Source organism: Pseudonaja textilis, chromosome Z (assembly GCF_049901715.1).
Source record: "Pseudonaja textilis isolate UNSWEBS1 chromosome Z, rPseTex1.2, whole genome shotgun sequence".
In the NCBI taxonomy this organism is placed as follows: Eukaryota; Metazoa; Chordata; class Lepidosauria; order Squamata; family Elapidae; genus Pseudonaja; species Pseudonaja textilis.
In genome coordinates, this window is record NC_142008.1 from 27,871,921 (window position 1) to 27,892,541 (window position 20,621).

Consider the following 20,621-nt stretch of genomic DNA (forward strand, 5'->3'; position numbering starts at 1 on the left):
ATCATTTTTTAATTATTTGCATTATAACATGTATAAAAAGTATCACTATATTATTCCTTTTGGATTATAACCGTATCATTTAATCAATGAAAACTTCATAGTGTTTATATAATAGAAGAGAAGCTTGAGATCGCTATTATTATACATTCAAATATATACAACTATAGACAATGTATTTCTTAGATTCATTTCTACTATATGCTTTTTTTCTTACGTTCTACCCAACTGTACCATTTCTCCCAAGCCAAGTAATATTCTGATTCTTCCTTCCCATTTAATTTAAGCATGAGCCTCTCCATTTTGGCACATTCATAGCTTTTTTGAATAATAATGTGTATTGGTGGTACTCTAGGCCTTTTCCAATATTGCGCTGAAGAAATTCACGCTGCTGTTAATAGGTGGATGGTCAGGTATCTCACTTTAGGGGGATAGTCCCCTTTAATCATTCCCAGGAGGAACAGTTCCGGTTTCCACTCCAGTCCGCATTCAGTAATTTCTTCTATCCATATTTTTATCTTTGTCCAATATTTCTTAATCTCAGGGCATGTCCACCAAAGATGAAAATAAGTACCAAATTTCTCTCCAACAGCTTGGATTTGCTGTTGGATATATTTTAGCTAATCTAGAGGGTGCCAGATGCCATCTATATATCATTTTATATAAATTTTCCTTGTATGATACTGATTTTGTTAATGTAAGATTTCTTTGCCAGATTTCCTCTCAGTCGTCCAAATCTATATTATAGCCGAAGTTTTTTGTCCAAAGTTTTTTTTTTTACATTTTTGGTCCTTTTACGATTTCCTCAGCCAATTCGTATTCTAATAGGTAATTGTATAGTTTCGATATCATATTTTTTTCCAGGAGTATTTTATCTAATTGAGTATTTTGTATTTCAAACCCATATTCTTTTACATCCTTATTGTATCTCATTTTAATTTGAAAGTAGGACCAATTGTCAGTAGTTATTTCTTGGGTTTCTAATTCCTGAACCGATTTAAGTTTTCCCTCATTATATAGAATTTGGTGGTATTTGAGCTTTTTACTAATATCCATCATGTTAGCATGGAACATCGCCTTCATCGTTGAGAACCACCTTGGAATTTTAGTGTAATGATTCCTTCTGATATCTGTCCAAACTTTAATCAGAGATTTATGTAAAGTGTGTCTGGAGAAATATGAATGATTTTTATTATTTGAATTCCATAAAAATGTGTGCCATTCTATCTGTAAATCATGGCCCTCAAGTGTTAACATTCTTTTATTTCTCAATTCATTCCAATCCTTTATCCATACTAATGCCATCGCTTTATAATAGGTCTCCCAGGCAGGGAGTCCAAAGCCACCCCTGCTTTTATTGTCTTGTAAATAATTTTTTTTTAATCCTCATTTTTTCCCCTGCCCAAATGAATTTCATAATAATTTTATCCAATTCTTAAAAAAAATTATCTAATGATACCGGAATTGTTTGAAATAAGTATAAGATTTTGAGTAGGACGTTCATCTTAATTGTTGCTATTCTGCCAATAGTGAAATTTGCATTTTATTCCAGTTTTCCAAATCCTTTCCAATTTGTTGTAATAATTTGGTATAGTTGTCCTCCCTCAAAGTTAGTGTTCTAGGTCTTAACCAAATGCCTAAATATTTAATCTTATTCACAATTTGTAATCCCATTGTTTCCTCTAGTTTTTTGTTTTGTTTTGTTTACTGTTTGTTAGGTTTTTAACTAGTATTTTGGTCTTTTCCTTATTAATTTTTAATCCTGCCAATTTGCCAAATTTATCTATTTCATTTAATAGTACTGGTCCCGAATCTATTGGTTCCTCTATGACAAATACCATGTCGTCAGCGAAAGCTTGTAATTTATACTCCTAATTTTTAATTTTTGTTCCCTTAATTTCTTTATTTGATCTAATTCTGTACAGTAATGTTTCTAAGGTTGTTATAAAAAACAGGGGTGACATCGGGCATCCCTGTCTGACACCCTTCTTTATCTCGAATGGTTTAGTGGCTTCTCCGTTTATCAATACAGTTGTCTTTTGTGTAGTATAAATTGAATTTAGCATTTTTGCAAAATTACCACCAAAATCCATCAAATTAATCTGATGTTTCATAAAATCCCAATTTAGATTATCAAAGGCCTTTTGCACATCCAGGAAAACAAGGGCCACTTGGTTTCCTGGGTGCAATTCATAAAATTCTAGTATATCTATTATCGTTTTTGTGTTATACCTAATCTGCCTCATAGGAAGGAATCCATTTTGATCAGGGTGGATTTTGTCATTAAGCACTTTCTTTAATTTTTCTGCCATTATAGTCATAAAAATTTTATAATCTGAATTTAGAAGGGATATTGGTCTATAATTCTTTATTTGATTGGCATCTGCACCCTCTTTAGGTATCAGTGTTATATAAGCTTCCTTTCATGATTCTGGAATTTTAACTTCCAGTAATACCTCACCGCAAATCTTTAGCAACACATTTTGTAATACTTCTGCTATCTCTTTGTATCGCTCACTTGGGAATCCACCTGGACCTGGTGCTTTATTGCTTTTTTGTTTCTTGATCGCCTCTTTTAATTCACTTGGAATTATTTCTTTGTTTAGTTTTTTTTTTTTATCTTCTGGTAGCGGGTATAAAGCTCCTTCTTTCAAATATTCTTCTATTTTATTTAGGTCAACTGTATCTTGCTTATATAAATTTCTCAAAGTACTCCCTTACCTTCTTTTTTTCCAAACCAGTCTCTATTATTCCATTTTTATCCTCTAATTGGTATATTGTTCTTTTTTGGTTTTCTTTTTTCAATTTGTACGCTAGCCACCTACCAGGCTTATTTGCGTGTTCCAAATAATTTTGTTCTGGATATTGTAGCTTCCTAATTAGTTCCTCCTGATCTAAGATGTTCATTTCATGCTTAGCTAGTGCCAAATCATTTCTAATTAGCTCATCTCCCAGGTTTCCATTTGTCTGTTTGCCAAATCTTCTATTTTTTTGTTAAGGTATTTTGTTTTTTTTATTTTTGTATAATTGTATGTTTGTGTTTGTTTTTAAAAATTTTTCTTGTAAATAAAATATTTTAAAACTTAAAAAAATAATAATAAATGTGTGTGTGTGTGTGTGTGTGTGTGTGTGTGTATGGTATTCAGCTTTGTTCGGGTATTTTCCCACGTCATTATAGTTGTGCTTTTAAAGTTGTAGCAACGTTTCGGCAGAATCTCATCTGCCATCATCAGGCTTCTGTACTGTGTTCGTCTACCCGAACAAAGCTGAATACCATACATGGAACTACCCGCGAAAACTTAAGAATATATGTATGTATGTACCTACATACTATTTGGCAAGGGGAAATTAGAATGAATGGATATCTAAATCATCAAAACAGATGAATAGAATAAATTAATCTCTACGTAGGTGCAGAGAATTAAAATTGGGGAAAAAAAGTATTACTAGATAGCCTGGCAGGTATGTTGCAGAAGTTTTCAGCACTTCTTTTAAATATTAGTTGGCTATAATTAGCGATGCTAACCTTTTCGGCATCAAGTGTCCAAAGCACATATGCGTGTAACTTCTGCATGTGCCCCCTGTTGCCATGCATGCCCGTGCTCCCCCCACATGCATGTGTGACCCCAGCGTGTATCCACCTAGCCCCCGCGCATGCATGGCAGAGACCCAAAGATCAGTTGGCTGGCGAGAAGCACGTGTGCATGCGCACAAAACTGAGCTGGGGCGATGGCTCGCATGCTCAGAGAGAAAGAGCTCTGCATGCCACCTCTGGCGTAATTATAGCCCATCATGGGCTATAATAATCTAGGCACAGCACAAAATAAGAGATGCACATCATTTTTGAAAAGCTACGTATGAATGTTGATACCTTCTCCAGAATAAAATTGGATATGAAATATGGAAATCATAAAAACAAGGACCCCCTGATTTATATGAATAATAATATAAGATTTGAATCCATCTTATACTTTTGTATTTTCATCTTGGGCCTGTAACCCTATAATGAGGATTATATATTGCACCTACTTTATATGATATTGATATTCAAAAGCTACACTGAATGCTCTAACAGCTTTGCAGCATGACGCCAAATTGGTGCTGACCTCATTTTGAGTGGGATGCACGGGGAGAGATTATTCTGTTAAGTGGAACTGCAATTGAAAATCAGTGCCTCTGGGTGATTTGTCCTCATAGCACTAGGGAAAAAATGATATCCTCAGTTGGGATCAATGTATTAGATGGGATAGTTCATCCTGACTAAGGTTCTTAAGAGACAAGCCATCATGGACTTTCAAGTTTAAACACACATTATCAATTATATCCCTCAAGGAAACAATACAGTGAATGGCTGTTAGTTTTCTCTTGCCAACTACAGTTGCAGTTTCCAGATAATTTTCAGAGGTTAATGCCATAGAGAGGGCATTGCTATAAACTTTAATGGTGACCAGGGCAAGAATCACTGTGGGGTCCTTGATGCTTTCTGAGCTTGGTTGTTTTCATGTAGACATTTCATTATTCAAACTAAGTGACATCATCAGTCCCGGTAGAGTGTTGGATTTCATCTCATTTTATATTTTAGTGGCTTGTTCTGTCAGGGTTGGTGGGAGTGGTTTTGATGGTTTTTTGATTGGCCTGTTTACTGTTAGCCCAGAGCACCAAGTACCCCACAATTCAACCCTGCACTACAAATATTCTCCTCTATCGGCATGAATCACTCTTACTCCCTATTCCTGATGGGACTGCAACTAGTACCTTGAGTCACAACTAGGGAAAAGTCCTTAAGACACAGATTCCATATGTGTATCCAGCTGTAGCTGTGAATCTAGGGGTACAAATGAGATACAACTTGTTCCTTTGTGGGAAATATCCCCAACCTGAGATATATTTAGAGCCAGCAAAAAATTAGATGGTCTTTGAACCAATAACAGTCCTGTTTAATTGGATTCAGCTTCATCTTGTTCAAATTCATCCGGCTTCTGAGTCTAGTTTTCCATGATATTTCCAACCCAGTCTAGCCCAGCCCAGAATAATGGTATTTAGCTTGGTATGCTAATGATGCCTCATCCCAACGTGGTTGGTAACTTCCCTCATCAGGCTTACATAGATATCAGAGGGGAGAGAATCAATCTCAGCAAGACTTTATAAGGGAATGACTTTTGAACTATTCTCCATTACTGTAGTTCTGTCCATTTAGGAAGGATTGGAATTATTGGAGTTACATGGGTAGGCTGAACTAGTAATTCCCCAGACTTTGTGTGAGGCTTCCAGAACGTTTCTCAAATTGTAGTCAAACTGTAACTTTTAACCTGACGGTGGGGAAAATAATTAAATTCATAGAGAGGAAAGACATTACATTCAGTGAACTGAATTTAACTTTTTTCTTCCAATCAATCATACCTGATTCTTAGAAACTGCCTGGATAAGTTGCTGCAATTTTCTTGGCAAGGTTTTTCAAAAATGGTTTTCCATTATCATATTCTTAGGGCTAAGAGAAAGTGACTGGTTCAAGCTGCCTTTGTGCCTAAGATTAAACTAGAATGCAGGGTCTCCTGGTTTGTAGCCTGATTCCTTAGTTACTACTCCAAACTGGTTCTTAATATAAATGTAATTAAGTTAAAAATAATTATATTTCACATTTAGCCTAGCAGTACGCACTATTTTGTCTTTGCTCTGCCAGTATTTTGGAGTGCAGTTTTTAACGTTACCAAACACTGCAGATGGGATTCAGCTAAGAAAAAGTTGTTTGCCCATTTTAATGAAGAATTTTTTTAAAAAAAGTTTCTCAAAGTAGAATATATGGGTTAATAGAATGTTTACTACAATTAATCCTATAGTATCAATTATTTTGTTTGGTTAGATTTCTGTGGTGGCATTCTGGATAGATTTTACTGTTCTGTATTCAGAATTTGCTAATTGGCATGCCTGCAACTGTGTTCGAATTTGAATTTGTGAAACTTTTGTTTTCATTCTCATAGTAATAGTCTGAAGCAAATAAAGATGAAAAATGGCAAAATTGTGCTTTCACGTATTAACCAACTCCAGCATCAACAGCTTGATGAAAGCCTTGGAAGAATAAAAAGCAGGGATGTCCCAAAGGAATCTTGGAAAGTGTGCGAACAGAGGCTTCCAAAATTAGGATTTATTATTTTTTATTTAGAATTTCAGCTTTCACTGGTTAGGTTCACACACATTTTTGAAGCCATGATGACTTTACAAGATATCTCATATATATACATATAATATGATATGGCTCATGGTATATCCTGCTACTTAATTTCTTTCTCAAAATATAATTCAAAAATATTTTCCTGCTATCACCTTGCAAGACTGTAAAGGACAAATCTCAGACAGCTTCTTCATAAGCCATTTGGGATAATCTTATCTTGAATTATTTTCTCTCTGATGGTTACTTCCTTTCTTTATGTTTGTATAACAGAATAGCCGAAGCCAGAGCAAGTATAGGAATATTTGAAGAAGTTGATTAAACAATCAAAGCAACCTGAAAAAGATAAAGAAAAATATTTGGCAATACACATAGAGGTAGTTCTCCATTTATGACCATAATTGAGCCAGCAATTACGGTTGTAAATTGTGACAGTAGTTGGGTGTGTCATCAAATGACTGTACCCAATTTTACGACCTTTTTTTCAGTGGTTTATTGCCGGAAACCGGAAGTAACACGGATTTCCAACAAAATCATAGTCGTGTGACCAACCACAGGAAGTGGCACAAACAATTGTAAATGTAGGCTGGTTGTCTAGCACCTAAAATGTATTCACATGACTGTTGGGGAGAGGGTCAGGCATTAGAACTTTGAATCTGGGTTATAAGTAGTTTTTTCAGGGCCTGTTGTAACTTTGAATGGTTGCTAAATATTGTCATAAGTTGAGTATCACCTATATATTTTCACTTGTGCACTCTCTTGTATACTGTATGTGTCTTACAAGTTTGTGTAAATACATATAAGATGAAAACAAAGACAAGTTGAAAGCAAGATTGTAAGCAGAGTTCATTTAGTGACCACTTTACTTAATGACTGAGTTGCTGGTCCCAGTAGTGATAGTTATATGAGCTTTAGTTGTCTGGCTTTAGTTGTCCTGATAATAATTGGTTTACCTTGTATCCTGGTCAAATGCCTATAGGTATAACCCACATTTTCAATGCTTTTCAGAAGCCCAGAAGGATTTTTGGGGTGTGTGTGTGTTATTCTACGCAGTATGCACAATGGTTTAGAAGGCATGACTCATTAGATAAGATTGCTTAATAGAAAGACACATCATATGCCATTCTTGTCAGGAAAAGGCAGAAAGAATTGGAGATGACCAATCCTGCAAGTAGCTTGGCTCTGTGCCATGAAGAGTTTTGTAAGTAATAAACAACTCCTTGCAATGCGCCCAGAAGCTTTAGAGATCAGTGTTCGTTCATATGACTGAAGAGTTCTATTCTTGGTTTCATTTGACTTAAAAAATATACTGTGCATCTCTTACACTGAGGCCTATAAAATATTTTATAATTATGGTATGTTTCTTTAAGGATATGATTTTCATTGGAAAATTCAGCATAAATAATTTATAATTTCCTGATTATTTCCATGATTTATGATGTCCATATTGTATAATTACTTACTTTTAACCAAGAAGCCACTTTCTGCATGAAATATTAGCTGACATTTGTGGTAGAAGATATGGCACTGAATAAAGAATAGAATATGTATTTGGGAATCTTAGAAAGGAAAAATGTCTTCTGTGCAGCATTTTTAACATATCCCATTGGACATATATATCTGTGCCAAATTCTCGCATTACATCCTACATAATTTGTGCCACAAATGGGAACTTAATGATACCGTAATAAGGGAATAAGCTTGAACTTAATAGCTCAGTCCATCAGGAGAAGATGATTTATTTCATTCTGTGTGGCAAAGTAAAGTGTACTTTTTCTGTTTTCTGGTACATATTTATTCTATTGTAATTGCCCCCAAAAATCTACCCATCCCAATAGTCTTAACTGGAAGGTTTATTGTATATTGTCTGAATAGAGGCGACATCAAAATGGAGGAGTCACATAAAAAGTAAGGTCACAGAGCTAAAAATAATGCAGAATTTAATTAATGAATTTAATGAAGGCAAGAAAGGGAAGAATCCATTCATCATAGCTTCTGTCTCGTAGTTAGGAAAAATATGAATCGATAGCCTATGCTATACATGGACCTCCTTATCTCTTTCCAGAGTTGCCTTTCTCAGTAAAGCAGAAGTAAAAATGAACATATATTTGAAAGAATACTGACAATCACCTGAGCATTTCAATTATTGCAGCAAGAACAAAATCCTACATTCAGTATTACTAGCACAGGTAGTAGAATGCGTTGGAATTTAGTTATGTGGTACACTATTCAGAATCAGATCTATTCTGTGACAAAAAGAAGGGGGAACATTATTTTTAGACCATTCCTGGGGGTCCTTTACAATCTCTGAATCTTTAAAAAAAACCTTACTCTAGAAGTTTGAGAAAATGTTGGATGTATGCACTTGAATGGAAATGAGGGCTTCAGAGGGAAAGCACAATTGAGTAAAACTGCTATCTCACTTATTTTAGTAGCTAACTAGATCTTAGTTCATATAACCTTTGAATATATGATGGTGCCCAGCAATCATGTAAATTATGGATATTTTATTGATGTCTAGTATTCAAGATTTTTAATAATTATTTAGTTTGATTTGTTAAATTTATAAAGCTGTCATTCAATACCTTAACCATGGTGCCAACTGGCTGCCTTAGATCTGCTGCATGCATTTGTCATTCTCATTTGGGGAAAGCTATAATAAGGTTTAAGATCTGGTTTTAATTTTGTAGATAGGCATTATATATGGATATTCTTGAGTCAGAAAGTTGAGTTGTTTTTGTTTTTTTCTCCAAGGTAAATACATGCAAATGATGAATATTTTGAAGCCCATTGCATTTGATGTGATTCACTTTATGTCGCAGCTTTTTGACTACTATATGTATGCAATATATACATTTTTTGGCCGAAATAACACAGTAAGTAAATATAAATATACAGTTAGTAATTTTCAGCTCAATATAAATGGAAAATAATGGAATTAGTTGTAGCGGGCATGGTATATTGCCTGTGAAATATTACAAAGACCGCAGAAGTGTGTTTCTTACTTTGCTTGTTAAGAGTATTTCCCCCTCCCCCAAATGTTTCTATGCAGTCTATGTAATCAAAAAAATAAGGCTTTTGTAATTTGAGCATTGATGAAGAAGAGACATTATAAGGTACTGTGAAATAGATTTTTGGATTAATTATTTTTCAAATCTTACGGGCTTTAAATCTGATGCCTCTTAATAAAAATGATGGAAGATACTGACAGTGATAAATACAATATAATGTATTGCTTATGGAAGGCAACGCTTTCACACCAATGGAAATATTTTATTTGGGATTGATATTGTATTGTTATGCTTTGAAAAAAGTTTTCCTGGAAGAATAAAAATAAGAGGTGAATGGTGTCACGTGTTCATCAATTCCAAATATAATGAAAAATTCAGTCAAAAGATGGAAAACTTCAGGTTAAATTTTCATCCCTCCCATATCTCACTGACTTTGTTGCGAAGATCCTGCTTTGTATTATGCCAATATTGATCATTACACCTGAAAAAAGTCTGACTTAATTATTAGCATTTGGAAATAGACTAAAGTAGTTACTATTAAAGTAGTTATTTGTGCAGTTATCTCAATATGATACCATGAAGTTCATGGTACTAGCTATATAACCTCAGTGATATGGTTCTAGTTTATAGAGAAATTTTTTTTTTGTTCCATGGTCTTCAGAGAGCATAGAGTTGGCTGTGGTCATTAGGTCTCTTGAAAATCTGCATTATAAAAGTTGGTGATCACAGATATGACGAGATGTTGCTAAGTAGTAATTCTTCCTTCTGATTTGCATTTACTTGGGTTTTCACATGGTTTTTCTATGTCTCAAAGTATAACCATACTGAAGCATTATAAACAACACCAATTACTATCTTCCAAATCAATAGATAATTCTTATGTCAATATTAATTGTATATTTTATAGAACCAAGATTAATTTATCTTTTTTATTTATGGATAGGATTGGTGAATAAATTAATTTTATGTTTCTGTAATTTCATTGGGTGGTGGTTATGAAGAGCATGTGTGTGTGTCTGTGGCAGTAGGTATGAACAAATTGGAAAGTGTCTTGTATTTATTTATCTTTCACCCAAAGGCTTGTTGCTTAAAATTCCCTCCCTTTTCTAGTTTGAATCAACAGGACTTGGACTTAGCAGCAGTAGGCTTCGTACCACCTTGAATAGAATCCAGGAAAGCTTGATTGATCTGGTAAGTCATAGAATTTTGCTAGAATTTTTGCAAGAGGATTAAAATGGGAAGATTGATGTATCCTCAAAATTATCTTGAGAAAATATGGGGATTTAAGATGTATTTTGTAGCTATCAGAACAATTTTAAGGATTGCTGAAAATGTATGTTACCTTCCCCTGCATTCTACTTGGCCAAGTAGAATTAATTTAATTCTTTCTCTGTCATGAACAAAATAAACCTGTAACAAAGATGGCAGGTGGGAGTGGAATGTGGGTAGTGTATCCATCCTTGCTCTACTTGACCTCTTGGCGGCTTTTGGTACTATTGACCATGGGATTCTCCTGGGGCGGCTTCAGGGGATGGGAGTGGGAGGCCTTGTGCTGTCTTGGTTCACTTCCTTCCTCTGCAGCCGCTCTCAATCAGTGAGGGGAGATATCCAGTCCTTGCCTACTCTTTTATGGGGTTCCGCGGGGCTTCGTATTTTCTCCGCTCCTGTTCAACATTTATATGAAGCTGCTGGTGAGATCATCCGTCACCATGGACTGAGATATCACCAATATGCTGATGATACTCAGCTGTATGTCTCGGCACATGGGGAGTTAAGTGTTGCTGTGTCCTCCCTCTCGCAGTGCTTGAAGGCTGTTAGGGCTGAATGGGGAGCAACAGGTTGAAACTAAATTCTTGCAAGACTGAGTGGCTCTGAGTTTGGGGTTTGTTGGCTCAGGGAGAATTGCCACCTTTGGTCTTGAATGGGGTGACACTACCCTAAACAGACTCTGTGCATAATCTAGGGGTTTTCCTGGACTCACGACTCCTGCTCAAAGAGCACGTGGCGATCTTGGCCAGGAGGGTCTTTGCACAACTGTGGGTTGTGCACCAATTATACCCTTTCTTGGACCAACGGTCCCTACTCACAGTCACTCATGCTCTGGTCACTTCCCGTCTTGATTATTGCAATGCGCTCTACATGGGGCTGCCCTTAAAGAGCATCCGGAAGCTCCAGCTGGTACAAAATGCAGCGGCCCGCATGATTTTGTGCAGACCCCGGGGTGCACATGTGTCACCCCTCCTGCAGGAGCTACATTGGTTGCCAGTTTGCTTCAGTTTGCAATTCATGGTGCTGTTTGTCACCTTTAAAGCCCTTCATGGCTTGGGACCAGGTTATCTGAGGGAATGTCTCTTGCCGGTCACATCTACCTGACCCATTAGAGTGGGGAATCAGGGAACGTTGCAGGTCCCATCCCTGAGGGAGAAATACCTGGTGTGCTTTCAAGTCCAACCATGATAATGTAACTGCAGTTTTGAGATTGTAGCCATTGTGTAGGATTGATTAACATCTGTCTCCCTTTTTTCCTTTCTCCAAAACCACAAGAGCTTTTGGAATCATATATGTAGATAAACATCTATTGAAAATAAATTGGACTTGAAATCCAGAGGAAAATTTTAGAGAAGATAAATATGTTACACTTTTGACAGCAATTGCTAACAGACCAAAAAATATACTGTTATAAAATCCATGTATTTCAGATTGCAGTATAAAACATGGTAACAATCCATGTCTTTGCTCTTCATTAAGCTATTCTAGGTTAAGGATTAGAAGAGTGCAGCAGGATAGGCCATCATGTTCCTTGCAAACTAAATTTAAGCCCTGCATAATCCCACCTCCCCCGGTCTCATAAAGAGTTCGCTAAGGGAATGACTGTTTTCTCCCTGAGATCCTCCAACAATAATGGTGAACCTCTTAAAGCTGGCATGTCAAAAATAAAGAAAACATCTGCCATCTCTCTCTCCCCCCCCAACACACGAAAAACAACTCATAACAAATGGTAATAAATAAATCACATTTATTATCTAATAAATACATAAATATTTTATATTTAGAATATAAAATTGTAAATATTTTTCAAAATGCCTTTCTAAGCAGCTCTGGCCTGAAAACTTTGGAGAATGTTCTTGTGTGGCCTTGCAGCCTCCAAAAAGAGTGGGAAAGCCAGCCCCATTCTCAGATGCTTTTTGGAAGCTCTGGAGTTCGTTCACGCATGACTTCCAGAGGGCCTAAAGGCCTTGGGCTGTCACAAAAACAGCACAGAAACATATATGTTCACCATCACAATCTTTTCCTCAGGTTAGTTGCACAAATATTTTCAGGGAAGATGAAGTAGAATTCTTTTTAAATCTCTGTTTGCTTTCCTTAGGAAAGGTTTCCTAAAAGAAAGTTTAACGTTTTAAACTGGTCAGTGTTTCATTCAAAAGCTGCTTAAGTTTGTATTCTTTATATCCTCTTTTTAAAAACCATCTAAATGATAATCTCCATAAGATATTTTCAGAGTGTGTTTGTGCTAAATACACAAAGTCATGCTGCTCACGTACAGTTTATTTCTAAGCCCATATAAAGATGAAAGGAGTTAATTGGACTAGCTAAGAGAGAAAAGTAGACTTCCCAAGAGAAAAAAATATTGGCTTTGGCTTTCACACATATGATGTAAAATCTTCTTGTCATTTAATTTGTGCTTACTAATATGGACTTACATCATTTATATTTACAGGAGAAAATTATTCATACAAGATAGAAATTTGAATGCTTTGCAAAAATCTAGAGGAAATGTTTTATACTAACCTTAGTATGCTAACCTTTATAAACTAATCTTATATTGTTTTGAGTCTACATGTGTTGAGTATAGACACAGGTCCTAGAAAACTTAATTATGCCCATATGTCTAGGATTCTGGAATTTATATTTCAAAACCTCTGAAGGGCGGAAAGTAGAGAAAGCTTTAAATAAACTTACATTAATGAAAAACTATTCCTTAAGTCACCTTTAATTTGCAGCTGTATATCTGCACTGTTATATCTCTACTGGGAAGGAAAGTCTTTGCTGTTATAGCCATAGGTATAACTTCCCTTAAGAATCTCCTGAATTAGTGGACATTGAATGAAAGCTAGTGATCTCATCCCTGCTCCTTTTTCTGGGTGGGGTTATTAGGACTGGTGTCATTGGAGAACAGTTTTCTTTAGCAGCTCAGAAACAATTCTTTGATGATAATTATATATAGAACCATTTGAGCATAAAGGCCTTTTGAGTCTTAGTTTAAAAGGGAGAAGAAGTGGTGTCATGGTTGACAGGTTGCAGAACAACTTTCATCCTTGTAAAACAAGTTACTTACCTGTGTAAATGGATGGGTGAATATAAATCATTGTTGCCCAGGACTGATTTAAGTTTACCTACTTAAACTGAATCAAGTAATTGTTAGGAATTTAACACATTCAGGCTTAAAATCTATAACTTTTTATTATTTGAAAAAGATACTCTACAACAGGGGTATCAAACTCAAGGCCCATGGGCCAGATCTGCCCCAGGGGGTGCTTAGATCTGGCCCATGCAGCAGCCCTGGGAATAGTGGAGGACCAGCCCATGGTTCTTCTGTCAGCAAAAGCAGACCTTGGGAGGGCCATGTGCTCCGTTTTCGCTTGCAGAGTGCTCAGGCGCCCCCAACACAAGTGATGTCAAGCTACCCTTGCCCTCTAGTCATGTTCCCCCGAGGTCAAACGCAACCTTGATGCGACCCTCAATGAAATTGAGTTTGACATCCCTGCTCTACAAGAAGGTTGCATAGAGATAATTTTTGTATTCATCATATTTTCACCTGAGAACTCTACACAAAGAAGTACATCCCTTTTATGTAACTACAGTCAAAAAAAAAATCAAGGCACAATCCAGAAATGTCACCCGAAGTTGTTAAAAGCTTTAATAAATAACCATCAGCTAGGGTTTACATGAGTTCTCAGTTTCTAATCTGTGTACTGTAGCAGTTTTAATAATCAGAAAATAGTCTCAACCACTTTTCAGGCTTTTAAAGATGATTTGTTTATATGAAAGGTCTAAGACTTCAAGCAATCTTTATCCATTCTATTCCTTAATTTCTGAGAAATCCTTCTTTGGTATTGACGTCTAGCTGTTACCTTTTTGACCAACTGCATTTTAGATGATTTCCTGCACTGTGCTGACTTTGAATGGTTCTATTAAGTTTACTGTAGGTAATTTTGCTTTAAATAAGGCAAGTTCTTAAGGTGTTGTGTAAGAAGCAAAAAAAAGTAATCAGTTGCATCAAACAACAAAATTTCCCCCTTTTCAGTTATAATTTAAGAGTTTGACATTGCTTTATATTATTGTTTTAAAATTATTGCTTTAGAATTAATTAAAACAAACATGAAGATCATGTGTGCAGCTGAAAGGTTCAGCATTTACTTCTCGGCAATAATAAGGATAAGCACATAAATCTATCAGTGAGCATTTTAAAGATAGCTAAGGAAATTAAATCTGCTCTTGGGTATTAGCTTTTTAACTGTACTTCTGGATCGGAAAAGCTATCTTTGTGGTCCAGGGTATTTGATCAACCTATCATGTCTTGTATGTGTAGAGAAGAGAAGGTATTTTCTACAAAATGTTGGAATTGAGAATATATCTTGATTGAATATAATTAGGATTTTGCAAGGTAATGGATTGCCTTTATTTCATATTTGACAGAAAGATTTAGAGAAGGGGATAATACCTTGTTACCTCTTCCTGTAAAAACCAGGACCATGGCCTGTTATATAATTTAAATTGTTACAGAAATGGAGGGCCAAATTATATATTAATTCCTTTGTGTTATTTGCCTTTGAAGACAGATTTTTCTCTCCAGGAACTGGAATATTGTGAAATAGGTTAATTTTTCCATATGGAAAACTAGGAAAATAATCTGTCTCTTGGTGAGCCCAGTAAGTTACAAGGGCAGGTTTTGCTAGATTAAGGTGTAGGAGTAGAATGGAATAAATTTATTTGCATATTTATTTTATTAATTGTTTATCTTTCTTTACTTTTTTTTTAATAAGTAATCCAACATGCATAATACTTCTTCCTCCTATTTTTTCCACAACAACAGTCCATTTAAGTGGGTTGGGCTAAGAGAAGTGGCCCAAGGAATTTAACTAGCTTTCATGCATAAGAAGAGACTAGAATTCTCGGTCTCCTGGTTTCTGGGCCAGTATCTTAACCACTTTAGCAAAGCTGCTGTTCGTTTGTCTCTCATCTTTTGTTGCTGAAGAAAAGATCGTATTGTATTTTCAGTGGGGTCTGTGTGTGAATGTGTATGTCCGCCTATTAAGACCATGAGAAATTTGAAGATTTGAGGAAAAGAAGCTCTTCAACAAGTCCATTTGTGGATCCAGTAGAAAAGATTGCATGTTTTCATAAAATGGTCCATGATATCTTCCTTTTACATAGGAACCTAAATATAGGAAACACTAATGTGCAAAATCTGTTGAGAACTGATACGTCTTTGTGAATGTGCGCTGGCAGTAGCTCAGAAAAATTCCCCCCTCAAGCAATAAGAAGAAAATGCAAGAAAAAAGTTTCACTCTTTTGAATACAGGGATTAATTAACCAGAAAACAATCTGTTTCTTTTTTGATCTTTAAGACTTTTTTTTGTCTACTTGCTCTTTTAAACAATCTTAAACAAGACTTTCATCAGTAGATGGAAATTACAGACCTATGATTCTTTAAAAGAAGCAAAATGTCTTCCAAGGGTCAGAAGTGTTTGTTGGATATGATCAGTATGCTAGATCAGTGGTCACCAACCAGTGGGCTGGGGACCACTGGTGATCCCCAAGAAAATTTTGGTGATCGCAGAGAAACGTCCTCCCCAAAGCACTCCATCCAGGCTGCATGGGAACACAAGGCTGCACTGCCCACATGGCTTGCCCACCCACTGGCCCCCATCCTTTGGGCAAGTGCAATTCATACCTTGAGTAGAGCCACGCGGGCTGGAACTGGAAAATAACACCAATAGTGCGGGAGGGAAATCCGCCCTGGGGTGGCTTGCTGATGTTGGTGGGAAAGTCGGTCCCATATTCCAAAGCTGCAGTCGTCACAAGACTGGATCTTTGGTCATCTTGGAGCAGCTCCTCCAGACCATGGCAGGCTGCTACACCCGGGTGGAGGAGCAGCTGCTCTGGATGACCAAAGGGTCAATCCTATGACTACTGCAGCTCTTGAATATGGGACTGGCTTTCCCACCAATGTCAGTAAACCACTGTCAGTCAAAATTCATATTAGTGGTCCGCGGGATTTAAAATTGAGTTTGGTGGTCCCTGAGGTTGGCGACCCCTGTGCTAGATCAAAGGATTATCATGTTTCGATGGGAACCCAAGAACATTTTATTCACTTTTCTTCATTTGTATCCTGCCCTATGCCGACTTCCAACTTCATAGCTAGGATGGCAGGACATACCCTTCTGCTCAGATATTTGGATTAAATGCAGGACTTTCTGAGGGCTAGCATGTTGGATCGAAAAGAGTTTGAGATGTGACCATTTTTCTTTTATTGATAGATGTTTTCCTTCTCTTTTTTTGTGCCCCAATAACAGATTTCTTCTTAATTTTCTTCTTCCAAATTTTGTGGCTTCACCTCTTCAATTGGTCACATGAGGATTCTTGACTGATTATGAATCACAAAGTATGGAATGGTTTTGTTGTAGTACAAACTAGTGATCTTTGTGCCTGTGATGATTTTCCCAAAGACAATTGGTGCCAGTTCAGAAATCATTGTCCTCTCTGCAAATAAGTGAACAATTTTGGCTCTTTCAGTGAGATTATAAAACAAACACCAACAAAACAAGCACATAGGAGAGTGTTTCAGTATTGATAAAAGGATGAAAGTTCTTCTGAACTACCACGTAACCTATGAGTTACAACATTTTATACTGCTTGTGATTTGAATTAAAATATATAATGGTTTATTTATGGCATGTCTATGATTTCAAATAATTCCAAATAATAAATGCCATTAGTGAGGAATTACCCAGCCAATAATTTGGCCATCTTCCAAGGTACTTTGTTTAAAACAGCCCTTATTCTATGCAATGAGATGAGAGAGAGGCTTTCCCAACAGTGCACTGGAAAAAAACCATTAAAACCTCAGAATTGTAAAGTTAGAAGGGTAATTTAGACCATCAAATCCAATCTCTTCTTCACTGCAGGCTGTCAGACTTAAATATCTCCCATAGATGAATATCTAGCTTCCATTTAAACATGTTCAGTGAAAGGGAGTGCACCAGTTTCCTACTGCAGCCTAACATAGTACTAAATATGAACTGTATTTCCATTTAATTGTCAATATATATAATGATTCTCAGAATCTTCCTATATTGCATATAGTATAGGTTATGTTTTCAATTATTTGGAATATTTTATGAGAAATCATTATTTTTCCTGAAGTTTTTCTTTGTGCAATCTTAATTTGAACATAGGAATTGATTCACCCCTAAAAGTACATTTATTTTTTAGAGCAATAAAGGAGTTCCCAAGGATGTATAAATTCTAATTAGATTCTCGTGACCCTCACTGAAATACAATAGAAGTATGGCCTCAGAGGAAATAGGAATGTCCTACTCAACAAAGCTGGATTGTTAAGACTAGAAAGAAAATTTCTATATACTATGCTCATAAAATGCATCAGAATCATGGGTTGAAAGATATCATTGTTATTCATAAAAGAACATTCAGAGCCGAAGATACTATATGTAATGTGAACTTTCTGTCAAAAGAAGTAAACATGCTAACGTATGCCCCGGAAATGCAGTGTTTATTATTAATTATGCTAGCTCAGAACTACTGAAGAGAATTGATGATTGTCTTCATATTATCTGAATACTATCTCGATACCCATGCTTCGCAACAAAATTATATGATCAGGCTTAATTTTGGGGGAGAAAAATAAGAGGGGGGGGGATTGTGCCTCTGTGTACCAGCATCCATCAGTATTCATTGGCTAGCATCCTGTCAGTGTGAAAGTTGAGGGCTGTTTGGAAAATGAAACTGTATTTGCTGTGTGAGCAAGAAGGAGACAGCAGTCTGAGCTCAGACTGTCTGACAACAGTCTGAGCGTGGCTTAGCTCAACTGTTCTGTACTAAAGCTGCTGGGTGCTCTGAAACTGAAGCTCTGCTTATGTTCTGCATTTGGAACAGATTTCTTTTCAGGTGGGGAGGGGGAGTAGAATGCCTTAGCATCAGAGCATGTTAATAATAATGAACAAAATAGTAATGTCTGATGGTCATTTCAAAAAATCCTTTCTTCATGAGCTCCTAGAAGCCAAGAGGAACACCTGTGCCAAATTTCCAGTTTGTAGGCTTTACAATTCTGGAGATTTTGTGATGATGCGTGAGTGATATTTCGCTTTTATATATATATAGACTGCCTTAATTAAGCTTGATTATATTTCCAGTCAATATAATTTATTTCCCATCCTCTCCTATCCCTACGTCTTTTGTAGGATGTGTCCTCTGATGTTGCTGGAACACTGACTGCTGTTGAAGAAAGAAAGGAAAAAGTTCCAATGCCACATCTAAGTCATCTTGTAGTCTTGACATCCAGCAACAGTCTTTATGGCTTGGCAGAGAGAGTGGTAGCCACAGAATCCTTGTATGTTAAGAATCCTCAACAGTGTTTCTTTCTGCTTCTTAAAATCAATTGCAAGAGATATTATAAAGTAACAGGCATCTATTAATAAGTAAAACTGCGGCAGGACAAAGAAAAGTCTGCCAACATTTTCCTGGCCCACCTCAGAAAATGTTCCTTAACCTGAAAGATACCAGAGATGGGGAATGTTAGCATACAGCCACTTCCTCCTTATAGCCAACAAAGGCATGGCACTGCCCTTCAACACTATTTAAAAGTTACAGTTGGTCCAGAGCACAATAGCAGACAAAATATTGGGTATGCATAGATTTACCACGATAAATCTTTGTTGTGCAAGGTTCACTGGTTCCTGGTTTTCTAGTGTGTGGAATTCAAGGTGCTGGTTATTGCCTTTGAAGGCCTATATGGTATGGAACCCAGTTATTTTCAGGACTGCCTTTCTCTAAGAATATCCACTAGTTCCACTAGATCAGATAGGATGGGCATGCTCCTGGACCCCTCCCTGAAGGCTTGCCATCTAGTGAGCTTAAGAAATCTGCTTTTTCAATGGCAGCTCCTACACTGTTTTTGCCAGAGATGCTACTCTTTTAGCCTTTCAGAGGGTGTTAAGATGTAGCTTTTTTTTTACTGAGGTGCTGGAATTGGAAGGAGGGTAGCAGAGTCTGCTGTGAGACATCCCAAGTGGGATGAGTACAGCACAGGGTTTTTCTTTTTAGCTTTATTGATTTTATGATTGTTTTATTTACTGGTGTTAGGGTTTTTGTAAACTGCCCAGAGTTGCTCAAGATGGGCAGCCATACAAATCAGTGGTCACCAACCGGTGGACCGCGGCCCACTGATGGGCCGTCAGAAAATTTTGATGGGCCACAGAGAATCTCACTCATAAAGCACCCCCACAAAGCAATTAGTTCCTGTGGGCCATGTGGGCGGCGCAGAAACACAAGGTTGCGCCACCCACATGGCCCGCGGGAACCCTCCCCGCCCACTCACTCCTTATCTGGAAAACTTGCCTGCTAAATTGCTATTTTTCCTTCTCATCTCTTCTGCTGTGCTAGGAGATTTAGATTAGCTAGGAAGCAGGAAATTGTTGGATTTCTTGCTTTCTAGCTAGTCTTTAGATCTTCGGCTCAGCACAGCTGAACCTCCCTTAGGACTGAAGGTTTGCTTGCAAGCAAGTTCAGTGCAGACTCACGGCAAGCAAATTTGAGAGACTGAGCTAGCTGATGACAGATAGATAGATCACTGAATGATTCTTTGAGCAACTCAATCTACCTGCTTTGCCTGATTTTGGGTAAAAGTTGCTCTTTTTTAATAAAAAAATCAATATTTACATGCATGGTGTGTTGTGAGTTAATTTGTGAGTTTGCTTGCTAGCAAATTTTATGTAACAGACTGAGCTAGCCAATGGCAGATAGATAGATCTCTGAATGAATCTGTGATTCTGTGAGCAACTCAATCTGCCTGCCTGCTTTGCCTGATTTTGGGTAAAAGTTGCTCTTTTTTTATAAAAAATTCAATATCGATATAAATATTTATAATATTTACATACAAGCTATGCTCAGCTAGTCACATGACCACCAAGCCACACCCACAAATTTGGCCATGCCCACAGCACCGGTTAGTGGTCCCTGGGATCTAAAATTATGGGTTTGGTGGTCCCTGAGGTCCAAAAGTTTGGCGATCCCTGATATAAATGCTATGAATAAGTAACTGCAGATACAGATACAGCTCCCATTTTAAACAGGCCCATTATTTTGCCAGGTGCAAAACAGTCAGATTTTGATCTTAGTAAATTTTCTGTATTTATTAATTAATTAAA

The 20,621-nt window shown here is 36.8% G+C and overlaps 1 protein-coding gene across 2 annotated transcripts in view; it reads left to right on the top strand.

Moving 5' to 3' along the window:
- Window positions 1-20,621, top strand: part of VPS50 (VPS50 subunit of EARP/GARPII complex) — an 83,620-nt gene that overhangs the window by 50,311 nt on the left and 12,688 nt on the right. For both annotated transcript variants that reach the window (XM_026706279.2, XM_087916797.1), the window contains exons 21-23: window positions 8,918-9,039; window positions 10,285-10,365; window positions 18,657-18,805. In XM_026706279.2, coding sequence (XP_026562064.1) covers window positions 8,918-9,039; window positions 10,285-10,365; window positions 18,657-18,805 — 352 coding nt within the window. The remainder of the gene's footprint in view (window positions 1-8,917; window positions 9,040-10,284; window positions 10,366-18,656; window positions 18,806-20,621) is intronic.